At 37.4% G+C, this 17,061-nt stretch overlaps 1 protein-coding gene and 1 pseudogene across 1 annotated transcript in view; one reads left to right on the top strand and one right to left on the bottom strand.

Moving 5' to 3' along the window:
- The window catches only part of LOC149842100 (coatomer subunit beta-1-like), a 30,549-nt gene extending 16,476 nt beyond the window's left edge, over positions 1 to 14,073 (top strand). The window contains exons 3-5 of the mRNA XM_089998898.1: positions 11,875 to 12,384; positions 12,580 to 12,665; positions 13,482 to 14,073. Of these exons, the coding sequence (XP_089855024.1) occupies positions 11,875 to 12,384; positions 12,580 to 12,665; positions 13,482 to 13,683 (798 nt within the window). The 3' untranslated portion in view covers positions 13,684 to 14,073. The remainder of the gene's footprint in view (positions 1 to 11,874; positions 12,385 to 12,579; positions 12,666 to 13,481) is intronic.
- Positions 14,074 to 14,123: 50 nt separating this feature from the next.
- Positions 14,124 to 15,935, bottom strand: LOC149842099 (pentatricopeptide repeat-containing protein At1g08070, chloroplastic pseudogene; annotated as a pseudogene).
- Positions 15,936 to 17,061: the final 1,126 nt, after the last annotated feature.

The raw sequence follows: 17,061 nt of genomic DNA, 5'->3' as shown, positions 1-17,061 counted from the left end.
AAGCATCCGCATCTCAGCTACACTCATTTTTTGAATATGATGTCTCTTGGCAGCCCAACATTCCGTACCATATAGTAAAGCGGGTCTAATAGTCGTCCTATAAAACTTTCCCTTCAACCGCAATGGCATTCTACGATCGCACAGCACTCCAGTAGCACTTTTCCATTTCATCCACCCAACCTTTATCCTATGATTTACATCTCCATCAATTTCTCCATACTTTTGAATGATGGATCCCAAATATTTGAAATAATCATTCACCGGTATATCTTGCTCACCAAGCTTCACTACACTCCCATCACTACTTCGTTGCTTACTAAACCGACATTCCATATATTCAGTCTTACTCTTACTCAACTTAAAACCTCTAGCTTCCAATGTCTGTCTCCATAATTCTAACTTAGCATTAACCCCAGCTCTAGACTCATCAATCAAAACAATATCATCAGCAAACAACATACACCACGGTACATTTTCTTGAATTGATCTCGTAAGCTCATCCATCACTATTGCAAATAGGAAAGGGCTTAAAGCAGATCCTTGATGTAACCCAACCGTTATCGGGAAATTGGTTGTCACCCCTCCACAAGTGCGGACATTGGTTACTACTCCTTCATACATATCTTTAATTATACTAATGTACTTGAGAGAAACACCTTTCTTCATCATTGTCCACCAGAGAACGTCCCTAGGTACTCTATCGTATGCCTTCTCTAAATCAATAAAAACCATATGCAAATCTTTGTTCCTCTCTCTATATCTTTCAATAAGTTGTCTAAGAAGATGTATAGCTTCCATAGTTGATCTTCCAGGCATAAAACCAAATTGATTCTCCGATATCATGACAACCTTCCTCAACCTAGACTCAATCACCCTCTCCCAAAGTTTCATAGTATGACTCATGAGTTTTATACCACGATAGTTTGTGCAATCTTGTATATCACCCTTATTCTTATATAAAGGCACCAAAGTACTCTTCCTCCACTCATTAGGCATCTTATTTGTTCGCCAAATCAAGTTAAAAAGATTTGTCAACCATTCTAAACCTTTCTCTCCCAAGCATTTCCAAGCCTCGATAGGTATACCATCTGGGCCAACTGCCCTTCTTGATTTCATTTTCTTCAAAGCCTCTGCAATTTCTTTCTTTTGAATCTTGCGCATGAAGTTACGATTTATCTCATGAAAAGGAATGGAGAAGTCTCCAAGATCTTGAGCATGACTATCATTAAATAGCTTATCAAAATAATCTTTCCATCTCTCCTTAATCTCCTCATCTTTGACTAAAACCCTTTGCGTTTCATCTTTGATACATCTAACCATACCCAAATCCTTCGATTTCCTATCTCTCATCTTTGCAAGCCTATAAATATCCTTCTCGCCTTCTTTGGTATCCAACTTGTCATAAACCTCCTTATATACCTTAGCCCTCGCGTTTCGAACAACTTTTTTAGCTTCCTTCTTTGCTATCATATACTTCTCCAAATTCTCATTATCACGACTCTTACTTAGATTTCTATAACACTCTCTTTTAACCTTAATAGCTAATTTGACATCCTCGTTCCACCATGATGTATCCTTACCTAGTGGTGCACCGCCTTTAGACTCACCCAATACCTCCTTAGCTACTTTTCTCATACCACCCGCTATCTTATTCCACATTGATTCTGAATCCTCCTCGAGACACCAATCAACTTCCTTAACTACCTGCTCTACAAACATTCCTTGTTTAGCTCCTTTCAGTGCCCACCACTTAATTCTAGGATCTATCCTATGTCTATCCCTTTTGCGGCATTGTCTAATTCTAAGATCTAAAATTAAGACTCTATGTTGTGTAGCTACACTTTCTCCTTGTATAACCTTACAATCGATGCAACAACCCCTATCTCTCTTTCTAAGTAGGAAAAAATCTATCTGACTCGTATTAACCCCACTTTTAAATGTTACTAGGTGAGACTCCCTCTTCCTAAACCAAGTGTTTGCTAAGATCATATCATAGGACAAACAAAAATCTAAAATCCTTTCTCCACTTTCATTTCTTTCTCCTATACCATAGCCTCCATGGATATTCTCAAATCCATCCCTACTAATGCCTACATGTCCATTAAGGTCACCGCCGATGAAAAGCTTTTCTCCATAAGATGTCTCTTGTACTACTCCATCTAAATCTTCCCAAAATTGATGCTTAATGGAATCATCTAAACCTACTTGAGGTGCATAAACACTAATAATATTAATAATATCCGTACCTAATACTAATTTAATAAGTAAAATTCTATCACCCTTCCTACGGACCTCAACTACATTATCTATAAACTGACGACTCATAACAATCCCTACTCCATTCCTATTCCTATTTATTCCTGTATACCAAATCTTATATCCCCAAGGTTCTATCACTTTAGCTTTCTCACCTACCCATTTGGTCTCTTGAAGACATAAAATATCAATCTTTCTCCTACACATAACATCTACTAACTCTACCAACTTACCAGTTAAAGACCCTATGTTCCAAGTGGCTAACCTAATTTTATGGTCTTGGACTAACTTCTTTACCCCCACCCGTCCAACAAAGTGAGGGAACCCTTGCCTATTTGACACCACACCCGGGCGCCGGTGTGACGCGTCGCTTCTGGGCGACGACCTAGCAACCCTTGCACATTTATCACTGCCTCCGGGCCTAAAGAGTACAACGCGTCGCTCAGTAGGGAACGCCCCAACGAAATACTCATATTGGTTCATTTTCATAGGATATGACAAAGTTTTTATGCTGGCTGTCACAGGCCTACCGCAACCCTCCTCCTTTATCCGGGCTTGGGACCGGCAGTGTATAACTACACAGGCGGAGTTAAAAGTTACTTAAAAGAAAATGGAATTTGTCATCAACGTTATTGTCCCAACACTTCGCAACAAAATGGTTTTGCGGAAAGAAAGCATAGGCACATAATAGAAACTATAAGAACATTATTGATTTCAAAAAATATCCCAAAATCCTTTTGGGCCGAAGCGGTTCTAACCTCAACATATCTCATCAATAGAATCCCTTCATCCTCTTTGAAAAATCTTTCTCCATTTGAAAAACTTTACAATATGTCTTCCGATTATAAAAGATTAAAATTTTTTGGATGTAAATGCTTTGTTTTAACTCGCAAAAATGATAAACTTTCCCCTAGGGCTATTGAATGTATTTTCTTGGGATATGGCGAAAAACAAAAAGGATATCGATGTTTTGACATTCTTAAGAATAAACTTTATATCTCAAAAGATGTCACATTCCTCGAAGAAGAAAATGGTTTTTCGCATCAACCAAATGAAAATATTGACTATTCCTTTTTATTTGACTTGTTACCTCAACAAAACATCATAGATGATCATGTTGATCCTAGTGAATCTCTTAATGATGATCTTGTTGAACATCCAAATAATGATCAAAACTTAGAAGAAAATGCTTCAAGACAAATACAAGTCTACTCTAGAAGGAATGAAAGAAATTCTCCGTGTGCTCTTGAAATATTTTCTCAAAGTGAGTCGATAGAAGAAACCTCTCAAAGAAGATCAAATCGCATTCCCAAGATACCAAATAGATTTGTTTCTTATGACTCTTTTTCTCCTAATTATCGAGCATGTCTACTTGCTCTTCACACCTTTCACGAACCATCTCATTACAATGATGTTAAACAATATGCTCATTGGAATGAAGCTATGGAACTTGAACTTAATGCCCTTAAAAGGGCGCAAACTTGGGAAATCATTGATCCTCCCAATGGCAAGAAACCCATTGGATGTAGATGGGTGTTTAAAGTAAAAACTAAGAGTGATGGTTCATTAGAAATATATAAGGCTAGGTTGGTAGCCAAAGGATATGCCCAAGAGTATGGGGTAGACTATGATGAAACTTTTGCCCCAGTTGCTCGAATGACTAGTGTTCGAGCCCTTATTGCTATAACTTCTGTTAAAAAATGACCTATCTTTCAACTTGATGTTAAAAATGCCTTCTTGAATGACAATTTAAATGAAGAAGTTTATATGGAACCACCTCCAAGTATGAATTTAAATGGAAAAGTTTTAAAATTAAAAAAGGCTTTATATGGACTTAAGCAAGCTCCTAAAGCTTGGTATGACAGGTTTAGTAATGTATTAATCAATTTAGGTTTTTCTTCTTGCTATACTGACTGCTATTTTTGTTAAAAGGACAGGTGACTCCATTATTATGCTTTTGCTGTATGTTGATGATATGATCATCACTGGGAATGACAAAAAGGGAGTAAATAATGTTAAGTCTATGCTAAAAGATACTTTTGATATGTCTGACCTTGGTTATTTGAGATATTTTTTAGGAATTGAAGTGGCTTATTCCGCACGAGGATACATCTTATCTCAAATGAAGTTAGCTGCAGAAATTTGTACCAAATCAAGAATATCTGATGAAAAGAAAGTTGAGACTCCCGAAGTTTTCAATGCGAAACTAAGACTTGAAGATGGTGTTCTTCTTGAAGATCCAACTCCCTACCGTCAATTAATTGGATCCCTCACCTATCTATCCATCACTCGTCCTGACATAGCTCATGCGGTTCATGCAGCGAGCCAGTTTCAGCACGCACCTACCACGGTTCATATGGCGGCCGTAATGAGAATTGTGCGATATATCAAAAATACCATCTCCAAGGAACTCTTCTTATCCTCTTCCTCATCTCTTGAATTGACTGCTTTTACTGATGCTGACTGAGGAGGAAATCCCAATGATCGTATCTCAATTACGGGTCTTTGTATTTTTTTAGGTGAATCTCTCATCTCGTGGAGATGCAAGAAGCAACAGAAGGTCTCCTTATCATCTACTGAAGCTGAATATCTGGCTATGGCGATGACAACTATGAAAATCGTATGGCTCAGAAGTCTCCTTGCTGACATGGGCGTCCTCATTTCCACTCCTACCAAGCTCTGCTGTGATAACAAAAGTGCGATATACATTGCCAGCAATCACACTTTTCATGAGCGGACAAAGCATATCGAAATGGATTGCCATTATGTTCGAGACGAATACCTCAGAGGGACTATCTTATTGCCATATGTTACTTCAGAGTATCAACTAGCTGACTTCTTTACCAAAGCACTCCCAACTCCACGATTTATGTTTCTCCTTAGCAAACTTTCGGTCTTCTCCCCGTAAAGTTTGAGGGGGCGTGTTAAAATATATATATATATACATATACTTATATATATACATTCGTATATATATAAGTATATATATACATATATGTATATATATACATATTCTTTTTAGTGAAATACCCGATAGGGGTATTCTTGTAAAACTGCAAAATGTACTTTTTATTTTTTTACTTTTTCTTTTTTCTTTTTCCTTTTTACCTTTTTCTTTTTTCTTTTTTACTTTTTGTTTGAACCACAAGGGGCCCCACGCTTGTAGTCGTTGGGGCCCCAACGGTCAGATTTCTGACCGTTGGGGGCTCCCAACGACTACAAGGGAGCCCCCTTGTGGTCCCTTCTTAGTGCCTTCCTCCTCTATAAATAGAGGAGGTGTTCCCCTCTTGTAAGCATGGGTTTTTACACCCTTCTCTTCCTTTCTTCAATAAATCCAACTTATGACTTTAAGTCATTTTCTATATTTGAGAGTTTTGTGTGTGCACATTTGATGTTTGTGTTCTTGGCTCTAGTAGTCACTCTTAAAGAGTGACTTTTTGCTCTATTGGTGCTTCCGCCTCTTTTCATATTGTATACTAATATCTCTATGAACTTCTTCATTGTCAACATTGTAATCAAGGTCAATAATACCTTGATCATTATCAAAGTTATAGTCATGATTATATTCATCAGATTTTGATGTTAGATCTAACAAAAAGGAGTACGCTGTGACTTCCTTTGGTTTTTCAAAATTAAAGAAGCTCTCTTTTTCTAGAAAAGAAACATTTCTTGATATATATAGCTTATTATTTTTGAAGTCAAAACACCTATATCCTTTTTTATTTTCAGCATATCCTAAAAAGGCACAAGGAATCGCACGGGGAGAAAGTTTATCATTTTTATCCGTAAATATGAAACATTTGCATCCAAATACTCTCAGTTTAGAGTAATCTGGAGAAAGGTTCACAAGTTTTTCGATTGGTGTTATATTATGCAAAGAAGAAGGCATTCGATTAATCAGATAGGTGGCAGTCAAGGCAGCTTCTGCCCAAAAATCTTTTGGGACTTGATTTGCTATTAATAGAGTCCTAGTGGTTTCCATAATATGACGATGTTTTCGTTCTGTTAGCCCATTTTTTTGGGGTATATATGGACAATACCTTTGATGTGTGATGCCATGCAAGTTAAGGTAATTTTTAAAATCTGCGGACCAGAATTCTCCCCCTGAATCTGTGCGAAAGATGAAAATTTTATTTTGAAACTTGTTTTTAATCATATTATAAAATGTTAGAAAGTATGAAAATACTTCAGACTTATATTTTAGAAAGTAAATCCATGTATGTCTGGAATAATCATCGACAAAGATAACATAATAAGCAAATCCTTCTTTAGAAATTATTGGTGCAGGACCCCAAACATCCGAGTGAACTAATTCAAGTGGTCGTAAAGAGACAAAAGTTCTATTATGAAATGATAATCTTTTCATTTTGCCAAGAATACAATCTTTACATGTAAACGTTTTAGAATTATAAAATTTTCCTAGTTTGGAAAATGTTGGATTTTGGCTATATAAGGATGACCGAGTCTTTTGTGCCACAACTCCAACTCATTTTTCTGAATGTTATAACAAAAAGCTTTCTTTGGCATTTCCAAAAAAAATCATGTAATAGAGTCATTCTCTATGGCCTTCCCCACTGGCGATCATGTACCCAGCAACCATGAGAAGAGAAGGAAACATTACAACTCTGGTCGGATATTTGAGAAACTGATAATAAATTTAAATTTAGTTTGAGAATAAATCTTACTTCTGGAACAAAAAATTTCTCAGTTTTATGGATTTTTAAAAAAATTCCTATTCCTTCTATTTTAAGAGAAGTTTCATCAGCTGTAAAAACTTTTAACACACTTGTTTTATTTTTAACACATTCGGATAAACTTTTATCATTTGGGGTCATATGGAATGAAGCACCAGAGTCAAGAAGCCAAGGGAAGTTACCTGAAACGGAAAAAGATGAAGCAACTGCTCCAGTCGAAGCTTCTGATGAGGAGGAAGCTCCTTTGATGAGAGGTTGGAGAATCTCCATTAGTTTGGCCATAGAGACTGGTGCATCTTGATCTTTGGGCTTCGATCCAACAATCACAACTCTCTTTTCTCTGAACTCCTTAAGCTTAGGACACTGAGGCCTGTAGTGTCCCGGTTCACGACAATGATGGCAGATAACTTTTTTGTTTGTCATAATCAACTCCTTGACGGTTAAAATGGGGTAGTCTATATGATCGTACATGATTCTCTGGTCTGAATACAGCAAGAACATAATCATCTTCAACCTTTGGAGTATATTTCTTGATTCTGTTTTCCTTCATAGTTAATTCCTCTATAGTGTCGACAATAGAGGGAACTTGTTCTCGATGAAGAAGAGCCGATTTCGTTGACTTGAATTCCGGTCTTAAACCGTTTACAAATTGATAAAAATGCTCCATATCAAGTTATTTTTGTCGGAGCTCAATATCTTCTGGACAATGCCATTTTGGCTCTAGAATAGCCAATTCACCCCAAAGTTCAAATAATTCATTATAGTATTTTCGTATAGTTTTGTCACCTTGGGTCATAGATCTAACCCTTTCTTGAAGATTGCACACATGTGCAATATCTTTTAGGGAATACATATTTTTGAGATAATCTCACGCCTTATCGGCATGCTCAAACTTGGCAAGACTAGAACATTTCTTTATGTCAACGCTATTGATTAGCCATGACATAATTTTAGCATGCCCTATTCTCCATTCTTTCCAACTCTTTTCATAGTTGGCTAAGGCTTTGCTTTTTTTCCCTTCGGTCAAGGGAACTTTTTTATCACCTTCTATTTTGGTGAGAACAAGTTTAGGTTCCAAATCGGAACCATCTACTATGCCCCACAACCCTTTTCCCCATATGTGGTGCTTCATTATTGAAGCCCACATTACATAATTTGTGTCGTTTAGCTTCATGGGTATGATGGTGATTTTATCTTGATCAACCATCTTTTACAAAGGTGAATCAGGTGATAAAACAAGAAGAATAAAGAAATAAAGAAAGAGAGAGTAAGAGAAAGCAAACACGATATTTTGATGCAACATGCCTTTTTTTTCTCTTCTTCATTTAAAAGAGGCTTTAAAAACCCCAACCAAAGTGATAAAACACCTTTGCAAGCTTGGCACGGAAAATGAGGCAAAAAAAACTTCACGATGTATGATGAACCTTGCTCTGATACCATGAAATAAAATGAGGATCTTCCAAACACGAACTTAGATCCACACGAGAAGGTGTCTAAAAAGACACTAAAGCATAACCCTTAAAAAGGGTATAGTGGGAAACAAAAGAAGAAATAAAATATTCTTTATTGATATGAAAACACCAAATGCTTAAGAAGCATTGAAATTGAAAATACAAGAGGGGATGCACCCCTTTGTATACAAGTGGGAGAGGAGAGCTCTCCTTTGTAGCGGTTGGACTAGTCCAACGGTTATAAATGTAACCGATGGACTAGTCCAACAATTACATTATTAGTTAAGTTTCAAGTGAAACTTAACTAATAATGTAAGTCTAGTTCTATTAGAACTAGACATTCAAAAATTAAAAAAAAATAGCAAAAAATATAGAAAAATAAAATTAAAATTAAAATTAAAATTACATTAATATATATATATAATAATAATAATATGAATATTATTATTATATATATTTTACATTTTAACATAAATCATTACATAGATAATCTTTTTTCTTACAAAATTTTTTTAAAAATAGAAAGAGAGATAGTTTGAATATAATTGGGTGTTCTAGACGTCTATGCAAAAGATCTAAATCAACTTCTTAAGCATGGTTACAACAAGATTCTTTAGAAAGACAAAAAATTCATATAATAAAGGTCTCATCTTTTATGTCCTTGTCCAATCAGCTTCCCTGACTGGAGATCCTGCACCCAACAACCTTTAGATGAGAAAAACACTTTGCACCCATAATCGCAAATTTGAGAAACCGAGAAAAGGTTTAAATCAAGTTTTGGAATAATTTTAATATTTGGAACAGTAAAATTTTTTGAATCACTTGAAATTTTGTTTAAATTTTCTATACATTTTACATTTAAAGAAGTTTTATTGGCGGTTGTAACACATGAAAAATCTGATTAGTGCAATTAGTTAATAAGGATTCATTATATGTCACATGAAAAGAGGCTTTTGAATCCAAGATCCGAGAGGACTTACTCAAAGGAGAGGAGGAAGACACGGTAACACCGGATGTAGAGGGAGTGACTTTTAGGATTTGTGAAACGGCCTCCGCAATTTGGGCAATCGTCAAATTATTGAAGTTGCCTTCTTTTCTTGTTTCTTCACGTTTTGGAAGTTCTTCACTTACTGCGATCACCTTTTTGAGTTTGGGACACTCTGGCCTTATGTGATCCGGTTCTTTACAATAAGGTCCAGTAACCTTGTATTCTTTTTCATTGTATCCTCCTCCATTGTATTTTTTTCTCAAAGTGAGGAGGTTTATAGGTTTTTACATAGTTTCTGGGTCTTGATACAAAACCTCATCACTAGACTTGTGCATTCCTCTTAACACACTTGGGCAAGAGCATCACTTATAGAAGGATCATAAGTTCTATGAAGTAAAGATGATCGGACTTGCTCGAATTTCGGCCTAAGACCAGATAAGAAAGAGAAAATATTCTCTCTTTTCACTTGTTTTTGCCTCATTTCAATTGTCGAACCTTCTCACTTAGGTTCTAGTATAGCCAATTCATCCCAAATAAGAGATAAGAGACAAAATATCTTACATTTTTATCTCCTTTCTTGGTACTATGTACCTTATCTTGGCGATAATATAAGCGAGTCATGTCCTTTTTAATGAATACACTCTTTAGGAATACCCATGGATCACATGTCTTTTTGAATTTGATGATATTAGTAGCACTTTTGAACTATGAGAGTATTTGAGTATTATTAGCCTCCCAATCCTCCATTTTTTCTTGATATTTTTGTATAGCTTTTTCCTTTTCTTCTTCGGAAAAACTTTGATTTGGTCTCATTTTCTTCTTGTTAACTTTAGTTAAGGCTCATTAGTGGTTCCACTAACAAGACCCCATAGCTTTTTACCTTTGATGTGGTCTTCTATTGCGGTAACCCATATCAAGTAGTTGTTTTCGTTGAACTTGTAGGAAATAATAGAAGATGATCACCAGCACACAAAGATCACGATCAAGATGCTTTTTAAATACAAGAGCCGTAGGCTCTGATACCGTGTAATGAAACAAAGATGTGCACAATCACAATGCCAACAAAGGGCTACACAAGTGCACAAACATAAAAGAGATACACAATCACAACTTATAAGAGAACACAACATTAAAAAATTTATTGTGTATTACTTCACATAAAATGCTTGTAAAAGCATTAAGGAATACAAGGGGGAAAACCCCTATTTATAAGCAAGCAAGATGGAGAGTGGGGGCAGCCCAACTAGCTGTTGGAATAGCCCCCCAACGATAATATGACTGTTGGGAGCAGCCCAACAGTTAGTTGGGCTGTCCCAACAGCTATAAACAAAACAGAAATAAAAAAAGGAAAACAATTAAAAGAAAAGAAAGAAATGGACAGCTCAGGCTGATCCCTATTACAATGTGAAATTTATATATGATCTATACAACATATTTTAACACCGATGTCACAGCACCCCAGCTGATGTCAGTCGATGACGCCGTCTTCCTCCCTATAATTTTTGCTGCCTTTTCTCTTTAATCTCCTTTTCAAATCTTCCCGTAATTCTCTTGTTCCTTTTCCTTTTTTCAATCCTCTTGTCTTTAGTTTTATCCTAAAGTTTCTTTAAGCCCTAATTATACCTATGGATGGTCAAAACCCCCAAGTTGCTTCCATGAATCCAATTGGCTCAACAACAATCAATCTTAATTTGTACCCTAATGTGAATTCTAGCCCCAATTCTAACTTCATGAACTCTCAAAACATTAATCCTAGCCCTATTTCACCCAATCCTACTCAAATTATCTTCCCAAAAGTCCCAATTAAGCTATGTCACATGGATACGGCTGAAGTTATGGGGATACGGCCATTTTTAGTTTTCAGTGTAATTAGTATGCTTGGGGAATGGGAGTCAAAATGGAGTATCGGTGTGACAGCAATTAAGTTAAATGACAGCAACTTTTTCACTTGGAAGGGTGTTCTTAATCCCTATATCAAGGTTCTTCGATTGTTGGGCACATTGATGGGAGTGCCAAAGCACCTCCCAACATCATCGCTTGTGAAGAAATAAAAAAGGATGGTTTGAAAGTTCTTGTGACTCCCAATCCAGTATTCACTGAATTCAATGGATCCTGTTCTTTGTGCTATTTTATGACAGGGAATTTAAAAATTTTCATCAAATTCCCTTGGATTTTTTGGAAAACTAAAATATGTTTAAAGGTTTTGTTCTCAAAAAATATTTATGCATACAGATGGTAAAGACTACCATAGATAACAGAGAATTTGTTCTTTCCTAAAGCTTTAGGCTTTCTATATAGTTTTTTTAATCTTTAAAATTAATGAGTAATTAATAATTATAAGGTTAATCTCATGCTGTGTCTATTTGAAGCACAATGAGACGTTTAAGCCGTTGATATCGATAAATTGCCTTTGATGAGCATTTTTTTTTCGTGATAACATTATTGAGTCTTCTCACAGAGTATAATTTCTTGTTTCCTTTTACAGGGCATGAGCCAGCTTGAATTGGAAGATGAAGTGCAAGATGACCTCAAGAGGGCCACAGGAGAATTCACCAAGGATGGAGATGATATAAATAAACTTAATCGCATTCTTCAACTCACTGGATTCAGTGACCCTGTATATGCAGAAGCTTATGTAACTGTACATCAGTATGACATTGTTCTTGATGTCACAATTATAAATCGGACCAAAGAAACACTGCAGAATCTTTGCTTGGAGCTGGCAACGATGGGGGATCTTAAACTTGTGGAACGCCCTCAAAATTACACCTTGGCTCCTGCGTCAAGCAAACAGATTCGTGCTAACATAAAGGTCTCTTCCACTGAAACTGGTGTTATATTTGGAAATATTGTTTATGAGACAACAAATGTGCTTGATCGCTCTGTCATCGTCCTTAATGACATCCACATTGATATCATGGACTACATATCTCCTGCTACCTGTGCTGATGTGGCATTCAGAACAATGTGGGCGGAATTTGAATGGGAAAACAAGGTATAATTCTCATGTTCTACTTTTGGAGTGATTATTTCTCTAAACTTGTTATTTCTTTTTGTGGTAATTTAAATCTTGGGAGTTGGTCATGTGCAAAGTTGTAACAATCACTTAAGTGGTTGATGCAGCTGAAAGTTTGTGCCTTGTCATTCCTCATGTTTTGATTGTTGGTAAATTCTCTTGTACTGATAACAGGTGGCTGTGAACACTGTAATTCAGGATGAGAAAGAGTTCCTTGATCACATTGTTAAGTCTACAAACATGAAATGCCTCACACCTCCGTAAGTTCATTTCTTTGAGCGATATCCTAATTTTAGAGGAATGAAGGAATTACTAAATTTTTTGTATACTGAGAAAAGTAGCATGTTATTTAATTATCCGTTATAAATCATGCATAATCCATTTGATTGCTCGTTGGACAAGGTTATAAAGAAGTTATTCTGCTTTCTCTAATCGAGACTTACAAAATGCTTTTTTTTTCCTCTGGCTTGTTTGCCCATTTTTGTATCATTTTTTCCTATTTATAATTAAGCTTGGTTAAGGAGGACCAGCACAGGTGGAATTCCTGGACTATAGTCAGAAACTGCTCAGTAATGGGTCTTCTTGTCCCCCCCCCCCCCTGGCATGATCCCCCACCCAACCTGTCTAATTGTAACTCGTGTGTTAGGTATGGTTGGTTTTGGCAGATCAGATTTGACAGTTCTTAGGTTTGTTAAACCCTGTCTTTTGGCATTACAGTCTGGATAGTTGGCCCTATGGCCCTGCACTTTTAAGTTTTGCTAATTAGACACTGATCATCCAAAAGGAATCTTGCCCGTTCTATGTTGGAATAATAATGCCCTTTTTGGATGCTCTCATATGTGATGGTTAGTGAATAGATGTAGACTATAAGCAGCTTTATTGACTCCAGGACTTCTGTATTCGAAAATTATTTGGAAGGAAATAGAATCTTCTTGGTCATTAATTTTGGGTTTCATGCATGCATTGACATGTGCTGATAGTGCTACTTTTGAGCAGATGCATCTTCTGAATTGTTCTTTCTTTAGCTAAAGAAAAGTCTTGATGATCATGTGCTGTGATTTGATTGCTTATTTTAGTTGTGCACAAGAGGGTGATTGTGGATACCTAGCAGCTAATCTCTATGCAAAGAGCGTCTTTGGCGAGGATGCTCTGGTGAACGTAAGCATTGAGAAGCAGGCAGATGGTAAGCTGACTGGGTATATTAGGATCAGAAGCAAGACACAGGGCATAGCTCTAAGCCTAGGTGACAAGATCACACTCAAGCAGAAAGGTGGTTAGATCTACTGTTTATGTATGTGATCATCAATCTTCCGTCATGAATTTGTGATGGGAGCTTCTTATTTTGGAGATAATTTTCGTCACCTTTGCTCAAGGTATCATGTTCTGTTGTCATCAGTAGCGGCACAACTATCGGTTCATTTTACTTCCCAAATCAGCCATTTTTTTACTGATGTTTTGAGAGGCTTGAGTTTTTAGACTTTTTTTCTCAGTTGTCGTTCCTTTTTTGTTTAAACCAAAGTATGGGTACTTGTAGTTTTATGCTTTATGAGGTAATATGACGATTTGTAGCATTTAAGGAGAACCGGGAATTATGGTTCACTTGTTGGACTTTGTTGGAAAAGGCATTATTTTTCTTAGTTGCCCGTCTTATAAATTTGTAATTTTATTTTCTTTCAGTCATTCCGATTTGAATAAGAAATTGCCGCATTGAAATTTATTCACCAAAAATTCCTACATGAGCATAATCCGTTTTGGAAATTGTGGAACCTAATTGCATCTCTTACAGTTATCTTTCTACCTGTTATCTTTGAAATGAATTTGAAGGCAGTATGACAATCAACACACATCCTTTGGTTATTCACAATTCGCAGAGGCACAGCATTGGGCAATTCAAGTATCCCGAATGCTAGAGCTAGCTTTTCGCTATGTTGAGCAAGACTCTCCTCTTTCTCTCCATCATCGATGTCCTGGAAAACTAGACTTTTGTCTGGCACGTAACCGATAGACTTCATTTCCTCTCTAAGCATCTTCAATTTATCATATATCTGCGGGGATTTGACATGGGATCTGTCTCCTGCGGTGAACAAGACTGCCTCAGTTTTTACATCAATCCAGCTGCACCCTTGTACTTTCCTTACTCCCTTGCTTTTCATTTCTTTCCTAGTTTTAGCTGCTTCTGCCCACATACCGGCTGAAGCATAGATGTTTGCCAGCTGAACGTAGGGAGTAGAATTCAGTGGCTCCATTAGGAATAGAGATTCAGCTGCCTTTTTACCCCACTTTAGATTGCCATGGATAGTGCAAGAACCCAAGAGTGCACCCCACATTGCCGAGTTGGGCTCAAATGGTGTACTCTGCATCAGACTTGCTGCTTCTTCAAGCTGTCCGTATCGACCTAAAAGACTGATCATGCTAGCACAATGATCTGGCCGTGGCTCCAAGCCGTAGTCCTTGGTCATGTGCTTGTAGAAATATGAACCTTCGTCCATCAAGCCTCCATAGTTGCATGCTAGAAGAACGCTAGATAAGGTACTGTGGTTTGGAGTCAAATTAGTCTTTGACATTCTTGTGAATAAGTGAATAGCTGTTGTGCTCTGCCCAGTAAGGGCAGCCCCCCAAATCACCGCATTCCACATGATTATGTCTGGTTCTAGAATCGTATCAAAGATCTGAGAAGCTTTGCACCAACAACCACATCTTGAATACAAATCGATGAGAGCGGTGGCAATTACTGGATTCTGTTCATGTCCCGATTTCAGTATCCTTGCATGTGTTTGGGTTCCTTGCTTCAATGCAGCTAATGAAGCACATGAATCGACAATGCTGGCATAGGTGAGCTGGCTTGGATTCTTGCCTTCCCTTTCCATCATTTGGAAGAGATGAAGTGCACCGGTTCCATCCTCGTTCTGAGCATGAGCTGATATGATAGACGTCCATAGAACTCCATCTCTGTAGTTGACCTCTTGAAATGCCTGGCATGCATCTCCAAGCGTGTTATATGCAGAGTAAACTCTGATCAGTGCACTACCAACAACGTGATTGGAAGCCAACCCAATTCGGATAACATCTGCATGAACCTGCCTGCTGAACTCTCGGGCAGGTAATTTTGCACAAGCATTCAGAACCGTGGCAAAGCTGAATCTACTCCTAAGAAAACATTCTCGATGCATGCAAACAAACAACTTGAGAACGTCAATGTAGCAACCGTTGGAATTGTAGGCAGACATCATGCAGTTCCAGGAGACCGCACACCTTGTGGGGTTTTCATCAAACAGCCGGCGAGCGCTCTCGATCCTTCCGCCTCGAGCTGAGGCGGTGGTGATTATGTTCCACGAGAACGCATCTCTCTGGGGAATTTCGTCGAACAGTTGGCGTGCTGCTTGCGTATGCCCGGAGTCCGAGTAGCCCTTGAGAAGGTTGTTCCACAGAGCAGTGGGCTCCTTTAATCCTGATTTCAGAAGGCACCCATGAGTTGTCTGCGTTTCTCTGAGGGAGCTAAGGTGCGAACATTGTCCTGAACTAGCAGCCATCGTTGCCAATGGCGCGCAGCTGGGAATTTTCAGGCCATATCCCCATTTTAGTAGGTCACCTCTGGCTTTAGGAAGAGTGAAAATCATAGTAGAAGCCGAACCGATTCCCTCCGGGTAGGCCAGTGTCTCCAATTGTTGCATATGTCAACATGGATTTGTGGAGAGTTTGGACAAACCTACTTTTTGAAGACCAAGCTAAAATAGTTAGCTAAAACAGTCATGGAGCCTAAATATTTGGCTGAACCCAGGATGCCAATGAATAAATCCGACCAAATTTGATTTTGTTTAGTTGCATTTGGTAAGCCAGAACCGTATCCGGTTATAATTCAACGCACATATGGTTTTGATCTTTTGCTGCCAAATCTAAAAAATATCCGAATTTGATGCATATCCGAATCTGTTTACATGTAAAAATATGGATCTATATGAGTTTTTCACCATCTGAATCCGGATCCGTTTAGCCAACATCCAATTAGTCGGATATAGTATTGAACACATCCAATCCGAATCCTAACCATTTACATCGCTAGAACCCAGCCCAACAAAGATGGATAATCCATTTGGGTCCATGAATTGAGCAAACAAAAATATTTAGCTACCCCAACATAATCACCTTCTTGAGCTAGAGATCCCATGCCACATGGACGTGTCATTTTGGCACCGTCTCTATTGACACAATAGGACACGAGTCCGAATAATATTTTGTCGTTTTATAGTTTTAGAAATATCTTAATACCAATATGCATTTATATATTAGGATATCAAAGCAGTATTTTTACTCAATGACATGAGGTCTTATTTTTCAAAAAAAAAATTACATACTCGCTTCTCGTGTCAAGTTACGGTTTATAGTCATGTCTATCAAACATAGCAGCATTACGGTTTATAAGCTTATATGACATTATTGCAGGATCCAACATGTTTTCAGCTAAATAAATTATGCAGATGTAGGGTCAATTTCGCCTAAAAGATAAAGCCAAGACCAAATTAGGCCTCAATTTGGGTCAAAGGGAACAACCAAATTAAACTTGAACCATCAAGAATTCTACCCATAGATATGGGCCTATGTTATAGTTGCAGATAGGTTGCCCCATTTATGAAAAAGCTATCAAGTTACCGTTACCCA

Source organism: Nuphar pumila, chromosome 3 (genome assembly GCF_984573655.1).
Source record: "Nuphar pumila chromosome 3, dmNupPumi1.hap1.1, whole genome shotgun sequence".
Lineage (NCBI taxonomy): Eukaryota > Viridiplantae > Streptophyta > Magnoliopsida > Nymphaeales > Nymphaeaceae > Nuphar > Nuphar pumila.
This window is presented reverse-complemented; position numbering and strand designations above follow the sequence as displayed.